The sequence below is a fragment of the Halichoerus grypus genome, chromosome 6 (assembly GCF_964656455.1).
Source record: "Halichoerus grypus chromosome 6, mHalGry1.hap1.1, whole genome shotgun sequence".
Classification (NCBI taxonomy): domain Eukaryota; kingdom Metazoa; phylum Chordata; class Mammalia; order Carnivora; family Phocidae; genus Halichoerus; species Halichoerus grypus.
The window spans coordinates 102400946-102413574 of record NC_135717.1 but is presented as its reverse complement, the minus strand read 5'-3'; the positions used below and the strand labels follow the sequence as shown (position 1 = coordinate 102413574).

The 12629-nt window shown below is 40.9% G+C and overlaps 1 protein-coding gene across 2 annotated transcripts in view; it reads right to left on the bottom strand.

The window, feature by feature from the left end:
• The window catches only part of FAR2 (fatty acyl-CoA reductase 2), a 151276-nt gene that overhangs the window by 16155 nt on the left and 122492 nt on the right, over positions 1 to 12629 (bottom strand). For both annotated transcript variants that reach the window (XM_036084669.2, XM_078075827.1), the window contains exons 5-6: positions 7327 to 7504; positions 5971 to 6015 (exon numbers count right to left, since the gene is read on the bottom strand). In XM_036084669.2, coding sequence (XP_035940562.1) covers positions 5971 to 6015; positions 7327 to 7504 — 223 coding nt within the window. The remainder of the gene's footprint in view (positions 1 to 5970; positions 6016 to 7326; positions 7505 to 12629) is intronic.

Genomic DNA, 12629 nt, shown 5'->3' with positions numbered 1-12629 from the left:
GTTGATTGATTTGCGGATGTTGAACCAACCTTGCAGCCCAGGGATAAATCCCACTTGGTCGTGGTGAATAATCCTTTTAATGTACTGTTGGATCCTATTGGCTAGTATTTTGGTGAGAATTTTTGCATCCATGTTCATCAAGGATATTGGTCTGTAATTCTCCTTTTTGATGGGGTCTTTGTCTGGTTTGGGGATCAAGGTAATGGTGGCCTCATAAAATGAGTTTGGAAGTTTTCCTTCCATTTCTGTTTTTTGGAACAGTTTCAAAAGAATAGGTATTAATTCTTCTTTAAATGTTTGGTAGAATTCCCCTGGGAAGCCATCTGGCCCTGGGCTTTTGTTTGTTGGGAGATTTTTGATGACTGCTTCAATTTCCTTAGTGGTTATAGGTCTGTTCAGGTTTTCTATTTCTTCCTGGTTCAGTTTTGGTAGTTGATACATCTCTAGGAATACATCCATTTCTTCCAGGTTATCTAATTTGCTGGCATAGAGTTGCTCACAATATGTTCTTATAATTGTTTGTATTTCTTTGGTGTTGGTTGTGATCTCTCTTTCATTCATGATTTTGTTGATTTGGGTCATTTTTCTTTTTGGTAAGTCTGGCCAGGGGTTTATCAATCTTGTCAATCCTTTCAAAGAACCAGCTCCTAGTTTCGTTGATCTGTTCTACTGTTCTTTTGGTTTCTGTTTCATTGATTTCTGCTCTGATCTTTATTATTTCTCTTCTCCTGCTGAGTTTAGGCTTTATTTGCTGTTCTTTCTCCAACTCCTTTAGGTGTAGGGTTAGATTGTGTACTTGAGACCTTTCTTGTTTCTTGAGAAAGGCTTGTATTGCTATATACTTTCCTCTTAGGACTGCCTTTGCTGCATCCCAAAGATTTTGAACAGTTGTGTTTTCATTTTCATTGGTTTCCATGAATTTTTTTAATTCTTCTTTAATTTCCTTGTTGACCCATTCATTCTTTAGTAGGATGCTCTTTAGCCTACATGTATTTGAGTTCTTTCCAACTTTCCTCTTGTGATTGAGTTCTAGTTTCAAAGCATTGTGGTCTGAAAATAGGCAGGGAATGATCCCAATCTTTTGGTACCGGTTGAGACCTCATTTATGACCTAGGATGTGATCGATTCTGGAGAATGTTCCACGGGCACTAGAGAAGAATGTGTATTCCGTTGCTTTGGGATGGAATGTTCTGAATATGTCTGTGAAGTCCATTTGGTCCAATGTGTCATTTAAAGTCTTTATTTCCTTGTTGATCTTTTGCTTAGATGATCTGTCCATTTCAGTGAGGGGGGTATTAAAGTCCCCCACTATTATTGTATTGTTGTTGATGTGTTTCTTTGCTTTTGTTATTAATTGCCTTATATAATTGGCTGCTCCCATGTTAGGAGCATAGATATTTACAGTTGTTAGATCTTCTTGTTGGATAGACCCTTTAAGTAGGATATAGTGTCCTTCCTCATCTCTTATTGCAGGCTTCGGTTTAAAATCGAATTTGTCTGATATAAGGATTGCCACCCCAGCTTTCTTTTGGTATCCATTAGCATGGTAAATGGTTTTCCACCCCCTCACTTTCCATCTGGGGGTGTCTTTGGGTCTAAAATGAGTCTCTTGCAGACAGCATATTGATGGGTCTTGTTTTTTAATCCAATCTGATAGCCTGTGTTTTTTGATTGGGGCATTTAGCCCATTTACATCCAGGGTAACTACTGAAAGATATGAATTTAGTGCCATTGTATTGCCTGTAAGGTGACTGTTACTGTATATTGTCTGCGTTCCTTTCTGGTCTATGTTGCTTTTAGGCTCTCTCTTTGCTTAGAGGACCCCTTTCAATATTTCTTGTAGGGCTGGTTTCGTGTTTGCAAATTCCTTTAGTTTTTGTTTGTCCTGGAAGCTTTTTTATCTCTCCTTCTATTTTCAGTGACAGCCTCGCTGGATATAGTATTCTTGGCTGCCTATTTTTCTCATTTAGTGCTCTGAATATATCATGCCAGTCCTTTCTGGCCTGCCAGGTCTCTGTGGATAGGTCTGTTGACAATCTAATGTTTCTACCATTGTAGGTTGCATATCTCTTCTCCCGAGCTGCTTTCAGGATTTTCTCTTTGTCTCTGAGACTCGTAAGTTTTACTATTAGATGTCGGGGTGTTGACCTATTTTTATTGATTTTGAGAGGGGATCTCTATGCTTCCTGGATTTTGATGCCTGTTTCCTTCCCCAAATTAGGGAAGTTCTCTGCTATAATTTGCTCCAATATACCTTCTGCCCCTCTCTCTCTTTCTTCTTCTTCTGGGATCCCAATTATTCTAATGTTTCATCTTATGGTATTGCTTATCTCTTGAATTCTGCCCTTGTGATCCAGTAGTTGTTTATCTCTCTTTTTCTCAGCTTCTTTATTTTCCATCATTTGGTCTTCTGTATCACTGATTGTCTCTTCTGCCTCATTTATCCTAGCAATTAGCGTCCCCATTTTTGATTGCACCTCATTAATAGCCTTTTTGATTTCGACTTGGTTAGATTTTAGTTCTTTTATTTCTCCAGAAAGGGTTTCTCTAATAACTTCCATGCTTTTTTCAAGCCCAGCTAGTATCTTTAAAGTGATGATTCTGAACTCTAGATCCGACATCGTACTAATGTCTGTATTGAGTAGGTCCCTGGCAGTTGGTACTACCTCTTGTTCTTTTTGTTGAGGTGATTTTTTTCTGTCTTGTCATTTTGTCCAGAGGAGAATAATGAGTGAGCAAAATGCTAACAGGGTAACAACATCCTCAGAAAATATACTCTAAAGAAATCAGAAAAGACCTGAAGCTGGGGGAAAAGAAAGGGAAAGAAAGAAAAAAGAAAAAAAAAAAAAAGAAAAAGAAAAAGATAAAAACAAACAAAAACAGAACAAAACAAAAAACCCCAGAATATGATCAAATATGATCAGGCTGGTGCATAGATCAGTGCCACACACTAGATTTTGGGTGTATTTTGGTCTGTTAGAAGAAAGTGCCTCCCAAAATTTTAAAGAAAGAAAAACATATATGTACAAAAATAAGGGTTGATATGATGAAGGGATGGAATATGACTGTAAAGATGAAAATTATAAAAAATTTTATAAAAGGAATTGATAAGTTGTTTGAAAAAAGAAAGAGGATTTAAAAAAAAGGAGAGAATGTGATCAGGCAGGAGAGTAGAACAAAACCATACACTAGAGATTTAGGGTCTATTTTGATCTGTTAGAAGAAACTATCTCAAAATTTTAAAGAGAGAACAACATATATATATGCCAAAAATAAGGGTAACTACTATGAAGGGATTGAATGTGACTCTAAAAATGAAAAATAAAAATGTTTTTTAAAAAAGGGATTGATAAGATGTTGAAAAAAGGAAAAAGAAAAATTCAAAAAAAAATAAAAAAAAATTAACTTTGAAAGACTAAAGAATCATGGGAAAAAAGCCATGATTTCTATGTGCAGTATTCCCCTAGCGCTGGAGTTCTGCCATTCTCATTGATCGGTAAACTTGGTCTTGGCTGGCTGTTCTCGCTGATCTTCTGGGGGTGGGGCCTGTTGCCGTGGTTCCCAAATGTCTTTGCCGGAGGCGGAATTGCCCCGCCCTTGCCGGTTAGGCCTAAGTAATCTGCTCGGGTTTGCTCTCGGGAGCTTTTGTTCCCTGCAAGCTTTCTATACAGCTTTGGAGACCGAGAGTGAAAATGGCGGCCTCCCAATCTCCGCCCCAGAGGAGCTGAGAACTCGGGGCCCCGCTCCTCAGTGAGCTCCCAGAGAGAAGCAGTCAATCACTCCCGTCTCCCCGGTCTCCGGCTGCACTTCATGCTCACCCGGCCTGTGACCGAGCATCTCTATCTTCGGCACCTGACTCGGTGTGTAGTCTCCAAACCCAGCAGATCCCTGCACCGCTCCTCCCGGGGGAGGAAGGGGAGTCTCCCCGGATCTGCCGCTTGTTGGGTCCCTGCTGGAGGAGCAGTGGCCCGACTGTGCCGTGGATCACGGTTTATGGCAACCCCGAGTTGAGAGCCCACGCCTCGGCTCTGTCTCTGCAGCCGGCTTCCCCGCTGCGATACCTGGGAGCTCTGCCGCACTCAGGCACCCCTGGTCTTTCTGTGACCCCGAGGGTCCTGAGACCACACTGTCCCACGAGGTTTCCTCGCCCCGCTTAGCCACTGGAGCGACGTCCCTCAGTGGAGCCGACTTCTAAAAGTTCTGATTTTTGTGCTCCGTGGCTCTATCACTTGCCAGAAGCGGCCGACAGAGGCCCCCTCCCCCGCCATCTATCCTCCTGAATATTGCCTGGGATTCACTTCTCCGCAGGTCCTACCTTCCAGAAAGTGGTTGCTTTTCTGTTCAGAGAGTTGTTGCTATTCTTTTCTTCGATCTCCTATTGAGTTTGTAGGTGTTCAGAATGGTTTGATCCCTATCCAGCTGAATTCCTGAGACCAAACGAAATCCAGGTCTCCTACTCCTCCGCCATCTTGCTCTGCCCCTAGTTTACCATTTCTTAAGTGAAGTCATTTTCTGCTAGTTCTCACTAATTTACAAACAATAGTAGACCCTAAAAGTTTAAGAAACATTTTTAAAATTAATAAAATTCTACCATTCCACAAACACTATTACTTGGGAAAAGGCCACCACTTTTTGTTAAGTATCTCCATTCACTTCAAAGATGTTATATAAATGTAAGAATTGGGAATTATTCACATTAATAAATAAGTCATGCCAACAAATAAGTAAGTTAATAGTCATGTTTACTGACTTTATGGAAGTTATTGATACCCTTCATATTTCCAGCATTGGTTTGCAGTGGTTAGCACTTTCCTATGTTCCTAATTTCTATTTTCTTGTGACTGATTCCCCTTCCTTTGTATGTAAGAAATCAGTTTGAAAAATTTTAGAAAAGCTGCATCCATGTGCAGCTTTGTAAATAATATAATAAAACTCACTCTAGGATCATCTTAAAATAATTATATTCTAAGTTACCAAATGTTCACCCCAACTACGCTTTAAAGACGAAAGAGTTGAAGGCAGGTAGAGAACAAAAAGAGAGGGGCTGCTAGAAAGAAATCGGAAAGAAGTTCATTGCCACTGTCTTTGACAAGTAGTCATAATTCACTCTTGTGTTTGTATGTTAGTTCATGTGGGCCCTAGCTCTGAGAGGAACAGAAGCAGTCTGAAGCATGACATTTCTAATAAGATTTACACTCAGGGAGAGAACTGAATTCCTATTCATTGTCCTAAAGAGCAGAGAGGCAGTTCTGGTCCTATAATGCTTCCGCGTGAACTATGAGCTGGGTCATGCCTCACCTCAGCTAGACCAGCCTTCACTGCAGTAAGATGCCCATAGATGGCTGCTAGAAGCCCTGCTGACATTTCTTCTTGTCTGGGAGAGGAGTATTGGTGAAAAATGTTTTCTGTATTCATTAATTTTTACATGCAAAAAATTTGTTCTAATTGGTGATTCTCTTTCTTGTATCTGTTGAGAACTAGTTATTGATGTATTTTTATTATACATAAGATTTCTATCCACACACATCAACTCTTGAATGTATTATAATCAAGAATTGAATAATCTTTGAGAATGTGATTTTTGTTGCATCTCCAATTTGCTATACTAATTCAAGCGATTAATAAATAGCAAAAAGGAGGAAACACTCCCATCTTGTGGTAATCAAAGGGAAATGCACACATGGTCCTTGATGCTCAGACTTTCCAAAAACAAAACTCCTAAATAGTAACTGATGATATCACAGTACCTCTGTTTTCCTGATAATAAAATCTACAAATAATAAAAGTAATTTCATCATGCCTCTATTTCCCAATCAGCAAAATTGAGATTAAGTGGCTTCAATAGTAGTTAGTTACTAAAGTAACATTTATGGTTTGGGATCAATGAAGCTAAACCAACTGCTAGGCATTTTGTTACCATTCCTCCGCTACCTTTCAAGGAGTTATTTCTACATTATTATACATACATACCGCAATAATGAGCCCACTAGGTCCATTTAAGTTATCAACCCAACCCTAAAAGAAAAAAAGATCTCTATTAGTTACATGTGTCAGAAAATTATAATACATCCGCCAACATCTACAGTCTGATCTTCGTAAGTTTCAAACACGAGCACTGAGACCCCAGCTGATAGAACAGTCTAATCCAATATATCTAAGATCACAAACAAAGATCAGTGGCAAAGCACTAGATATTTCTGCACTTGTGCAAGAATGAAAATTCTGCCAACATCTTTTTTTCCTGGGAGGAGTCATCGGGAGTTTCAGGTTGTTTTATGACATCTTAGAGATTAAACTGAACCTTGTCTTAATATCATAACTTGCTAACCAAACCATCACTTTTCTTCACTTGGGCCTGATTTTCACTCTCCAGGGGAACACTACATATCAAACATGATTTGTAGGAAGGATCCATTTCTTGAAAATTTGAAAAGTCATAGCATCCATATCCTATTTGTATTGGCTTGCTCAGAGATGTTCACAGGAAGAATAGGTTCTGGAGCAGTTGGAGGAAAATGTCTTCTTGAGTTTGTCTACTAAACCCTAAGCAAGTCAGTTGACCTTATTATGTCTGTTTCTTTATCTGTAAAAGTCAAAATGTATGTGTAAATAGGAGAGGAGGGAGAAAAGAGAAGATGGAGGGCTTAATATTTGTTCTACTAGGGACCAGGCACTACACTAAACACTCGTACACAGTCTCATTTGATCAGCTCTCCAAAGTGGGTCCAGTATTGGGCTAAAATAGCATTAGCCCAGTTTTACAGATGAGACTGCTCAAGAGGCTGCATTTTCAGTAAGCCCTAGAGCTCAAATTTTTTTGGTCCTAAAGCTTCACAGAATTGCTTCAAAAAAGATGGTATAATTCAGTGTACTTTCAAAAGGATAGAGCAGTATACAGATGCAAAAAATTATTCCTAATCTGAGAACCTTATGTTAACTTTGTGATTTTTATTTACCCTGATGGTTGTAAGACTACCAATTTGGCCATCAAGAACATTCTGGTATATTTAAACTAAAAGTGGGGAAGCGAAGAACTAAAACTATCCCATGGGAATTTTCAGACGAGGGTTAATGAGAAGCTAATTTAAGACCTCCACCCAACTCTAGGATAGGTAGTGTAACCCCCAGAGGAGCCTCATGCTGGATAAATCCTGAACCAAATGTGGAATTTTGTACTAATATAATGGGTTCGTATTTGGTATGCTGCACTCAGCTATACATTCTGAGAAGAGAGAGAGAGAGCGAAAAGGACCTCTTTGGAAAGTAATTGGGCAAGAAAGACGCCGGTTTGGAAGCAAAGCAAGGAATCCAGGCGAGTGGGCTTACCGGGAAAGGCTCCTGCCAGGTTGCTCCCACAATGGAGGGCCTTATGATGGCGATGTTTAGGTTCTCGCTCTCCTGCTGCACCACCATCTCTCCCAAGGCCTTGGTGTACGTGTAAGTATTGGGCCGATCCCCGATCAGCTTGGGTGTGATCTCATCAATAATAGCATCATCTAACCACCTAAGGGCAGTCAGAGTCAAAAAGAATTCTAGTAACCTATGTTAGACAATAGACCAAAAAAAAAAAAAAGAAAGAAAAAGAAAAACCCCAAAACACAACACAATCAAACAAGACCTTCCCTTTCTCACTTGAGTTCTGGAATCCAGAACAGTCACAGGATACCAAGGCTGAGTGGGCATTCATCCAAATCCTGTGCACTGAATGAGCTCTTGGCTCAGCACAGCTAGACCCAGTCTTACCACTTGAGTCCAGCTTCCTCCCACCTAGATTGATAAATTGAACAGCCATGCCATCTACTACTTTATTATACACGATCTCTAATTATTCTCAATATTTTCTCTCCAACTGGCTCACTAGTACACCCATGGGGACATCGGTGGGTGCCCGCCGTGCCCCTAGCATGCCACGTGCTTTGTTCATGGAGCTTAGAGGCTGTCACCCCATGTGCTTCGGGGGCGGCCCCACTCACCAGTGCTGTCCAATTCACACCTACTGTACCAATCTTGCAACCCTTAGCTTTTCACTTTTAAAATTCCATTCAGTGCCTCAACAAATAAAAGCAACAACATTTGGCAGACTTACAATCTGTTTTAGCAAATCTATGAAATGCATTTTGAAGCTATATTTACAGTCTATGGTAATAGTTTGGTAATTATTTCCAGAGATTTCCCACGAATTCTGAAGTTCTCTAGTAGCTATTAATAATCTGTCAAGAGTAGTGATTATAGTACTCTGAAGCAGCTTTAATAGTGATGGTTAAACACCTCTACTTACAAAAAGACATGTATCATGAGTGAGTTACCATGACATCCACCTAATCTCTTTTTTAAAGATGTCAGCACCCTTTTGATAATCCCAAAGTCTATCTGCACTTCTTGAAGAAAGCAATAAAATCATTGTCAAATATTTAATGTTTCTCTTAACTGGCAGATCTATTTGGTTAACCACTTTTTATAATATAGTTTTTTAAAAATTAGGCTACCTAAATTTGTTAGTGTGATTTTTATAATCGATGTGCTTGGTACATTTATTCCTACTTTAAAGGGCTGAGCCCAGTCATACTATTTTGATTGTAGAAAAATCTTAGCTATTGCCGCTTTGCTCCCATGACAAATTATTGAACATTTACAATATGCTTATGCCAATACTTATTCAGAAACACAACTCTTGGGGCGCCTGGGTGGCTCAGTCATTAAGCATCTGCCTTCGGCTCAGGTCATGATCCCGGGTTCCTGAGATTGAGCCCTGCATTGGGCTCCCTGCTCCACGGGAAGCCTGCTTCTCCCTCTCCCACTCCCCCTGCTTGTGTTCCCTCTCTTGCTGTGTCTCTCTCTCTCAAATAAATAAATAAAAATCTTAAAAAAAAAAAGAAAAGAAACACAACTCTCAATTTTAATAATGCTGATTTGATGTTGGAGTGGGACATGAGCACTGTCTATAATGTTTTGGTTTTCCTTGCTTTGCTGCTATTAGTGCTGAGTGTTTTCTAGATACTTTTCTAGATGCCTTTTGATTTAAATCGAATAGGGAAAGGTTGAGAAGTTCCTAGAACAAAAGCAACTCCAAATACTTAGGAAAATGGAAGATTTTCTAATTATATGGCCACCTGACATTTGGGATAAAGTGTGTGGGATAATGAAGGCACCTCTCCATTTTATGATGATGTTACTTTTCCCTCATCTTATTTGATGGTCGACAGTGATGGTCGACATCTTATTTGATGGTCAAACTGACCTAAGACCATTTTCTTTCACCTGCAAACACACACAGATTGCAGAAACTGGGTCAGGAGAAATACAGCCTAATTTCAATAAGGCTGTAAAGAAACAAATTCTAAGAACACATCAGAACATAGGCATGCACTAAGATGATATGTCACATGGCTGGGACCAGCTGTTGTCATTGATGTTGGTGTGCATGGAAAGGGTAACACTTAGAGGCTTTACCAAGCTTGGTGAGTTAGCTTATCTTAGAAAATGTTGGTTTTAGGGCACCTGGGTGGCTCAGTCAGTTGAGCATCTGACTCTTGGTTTCAGCACAATCTCAGGGCCAGGCTCCACGGTCAGCAGGGAGTCTGCTTGAGGTTCTCTCTCTCCCTCTTCCTTTGTGCTCGCTCCCCCAGATCAGGCTCATACACTCTCTCAAAAATAAATAAATAAATAAATAAATAAATAAATAAATAAATAAATATTTTTAAGAAAACGCTGGTTTCATAGATTTCTAAGAACACAACTGCAAAAGAAGTTGCATTGCTCTGTAAATGGCTTGCCTCTACTATTCATGGCTCTGCTTGTTTTCCACTGAATTATCTTCTCGATTCCTCAGTTTTTACTGGTGAAAAATGGTGATCATTATAGCTGTTCTAATTTTCAGGTTATCATGAGAGCAAACAGGAATATTCACAACTGCACTTAAAGCTATTTGATAAAGCAAAATGGGCCAATAAACCAAAGGCATTTTTATGTTTGGTAAAACAACCAACAGGCATGTATCTACAAAAGTAATAGTTGGTTATCTTTTCTGCTGCAGGCAAACAGCCCTGGGCCCACCTCATCCAGCCACTTCCTGGGTTCAAAGAGGACATTGGTGTAAGATGCACACACATGGACTGCTTAAGTGATACCCTTTTGGGGACCTATAATCAGTTCATGCTTTTCTTTACCGAAGTGTGATTTGCTGCTGTTTGTTCTGTTTGTTTTAAAAACAGTAAATAAGTTGGCATGGAAAAAAGACACTCTATAAATAAAAGTACATTTCTAAAATTAACCAAATGCTCTTCGGGTTACCTGAGATGTTTTGAACCCATAGGTCCCAGGTTCTAAACTTCTACTTACATTGCTTCAAAAGAAGCAAAAAGTGAAGATTTCAGAAAGCAATGTACACACAATTTCCTGTAAATATTACTATCTTTTTTTGAGGGGGGGTGCTGAAATTTACAGAATCAACCTCCTAATATCATTAAAAATTTCATAATTTTGTTATTTACTAAATGAAATAGCAAGAGGAGTGTGTATTTTTCATCCTAGTTTTCTTAGGCAACAAGCAGAGCAAGACTAGTGGTGTATCAGGTGAAGCTTTCTGCAGAGGAAGTACTGGACATTCCGCTTCATGGTCATGTTTGCTCTCTCCTTCTCTCATCTGAATTAGGTTCTTCCTTGATTCTTGCAGGTACTTGCTCATGTGTCAGTTTCCCCATTTTATAATGAGTCCCAGAGAGCAGGGATTATGTTCCTTCTCTCCGTGTCCAATCACTTTCTGCGCCTAGGCATCTGCTCCCTTATTCAGTCCGTGAGGGCTCTCCCACACCACAGTCTTGATTGGCCAGTTTGTGTTCTGAGTAATGTTTTGGGAAGTTGAGATGGTCACTGGCAGGAGAGCCTGGGTGAACTCAGGAGGAGGTGGGGTTGGAGGGAGACTGTGGGAAAGGAAGGAAGGAAGGAAGGAAGGAAGGATGGAAGGGAGGGAGGGAGGGAGGGAGGAAGGGAAGGAGGGAGGGAAGGGATGTGTTTGTAGAGAATGAAGCAAAATTGGAAGTTAAAATATCCAGTTGGCAGTGATGACAAGTGTTGAGAAGCTGAAAGGCTGTTAACTAATTTCAACATGGCAGAGTTGGCTTCAGAGTAAATTTAAACTTTTTACTGGGGAGAAGGGTAAACCTGTGCCTAGTGCTCATCATGAACTGGCCTCTGCATTTCCCTCTAGACTTCTACTGAGCACCTATTCTGGCCTCCAATGGCCTGATAATGTGAAAATTATTCAGTCTGTCTAGGAAACAGTCTAACTTGGCTCTGACTTGTATTTAAAGCCCGATAACATTAAAAGTACACAGAATTTTCTGTTTGTCAGCAGCTTAGATGCCATCTTAAGCCTATACAATCCTGACAGTAAATCCACAAATATCAAAATGAGTGTTTTCCTTTCCCCTGGAATAGATACACTTTCTTAGTATTAACAACGTGTTCATCAGCACCTGGGCAAGACTACTTTCCAACATCTGACTTACTTTCCTATTTCTGCCGCAGCTGACTGCTGTCAGTGTTTGATCAAAAACACCTTTTCTTGGTGGAGAAGAGAAATATGGCGGAGGACTAGGGGATGCTATTCCAACCAGTCCCCGGAATTGAGCTGGATATCTACCAGAACACTCTGAACACCAACGAAATCAGCCTGAGATGTAAGAAGATAGATCTGGATCTCTACAGACAGAATATGGCAGGTGGTTGGTTTCGAGGTATGAAGCAGGGAGCCTTGATTCCGTGGGCAGATATCAGAAGATAAATGGAAGGTGGAGGGAGCTGTGGCGATCCTACACCAATGGTGAGTGATAGCCTCCCGCGCTGGGGACAGGGAAAAGACTCGCAGACTGGTAGCGGCGGGGAAAGGACTTTAGGTCAGCCCCCCGGACTGAAACCCGGACTGGGGGCGGTTGGTGGCTTTAGAAGCACAAAGGGCAGAGACGTGCCCCCGTGCCTCGACCTGGAGGCGAGGACTGGGAGTGCTGCTGAGGGGCACACAACCCAGGACACTACAGTTTATAGCAGCACAGACAGAAACGGAGATAGTGTGGTCTGGAGAGCTCACTGAAGAGCAGACTGCGATCTCTCTGCTCTAAGGCAGAGGGTTGGAAATGATCTCTTCTGCTCTGACTCTTGGAAGAGACGTGGAAAGCCACCAGGGAAAGCCGCCAGAGAACAAAAGCCCCCAAAAAACCAGTTTTCACTGAGCCCATCCCTCCCCCACAGCAGGCAGGGCAACTCTGCCCAAACAGGGTTGCCTGAGTAAAAGCGCCACAGGCCCCTCCCCGAGAAGGCAGGCTGGGAGAACAAGAGGCCGAGAACCCTAAGGTCCCTATAAAACAGGTGCATCTTGCTTGGGTTGTGGTTGATAATTTGGACTCTGTACATTCCCTCAATTATCCCTCAACAGAATGACTAGGAGGTGGAACCCCCAAAACAGGAAAAACTCAGAGACTGTGACATCTGCCACAGATTTACAAATGGATACAGATATAACCAAGATGTCGGAAATGGACTTCAGGGTAGGAGTTCTGAAGACAATAGCTAGAATGGAGAAATCGATTAATGGCAACATAGAGTCTCTAAGGGCAGAAATGAAAGCTGAACTG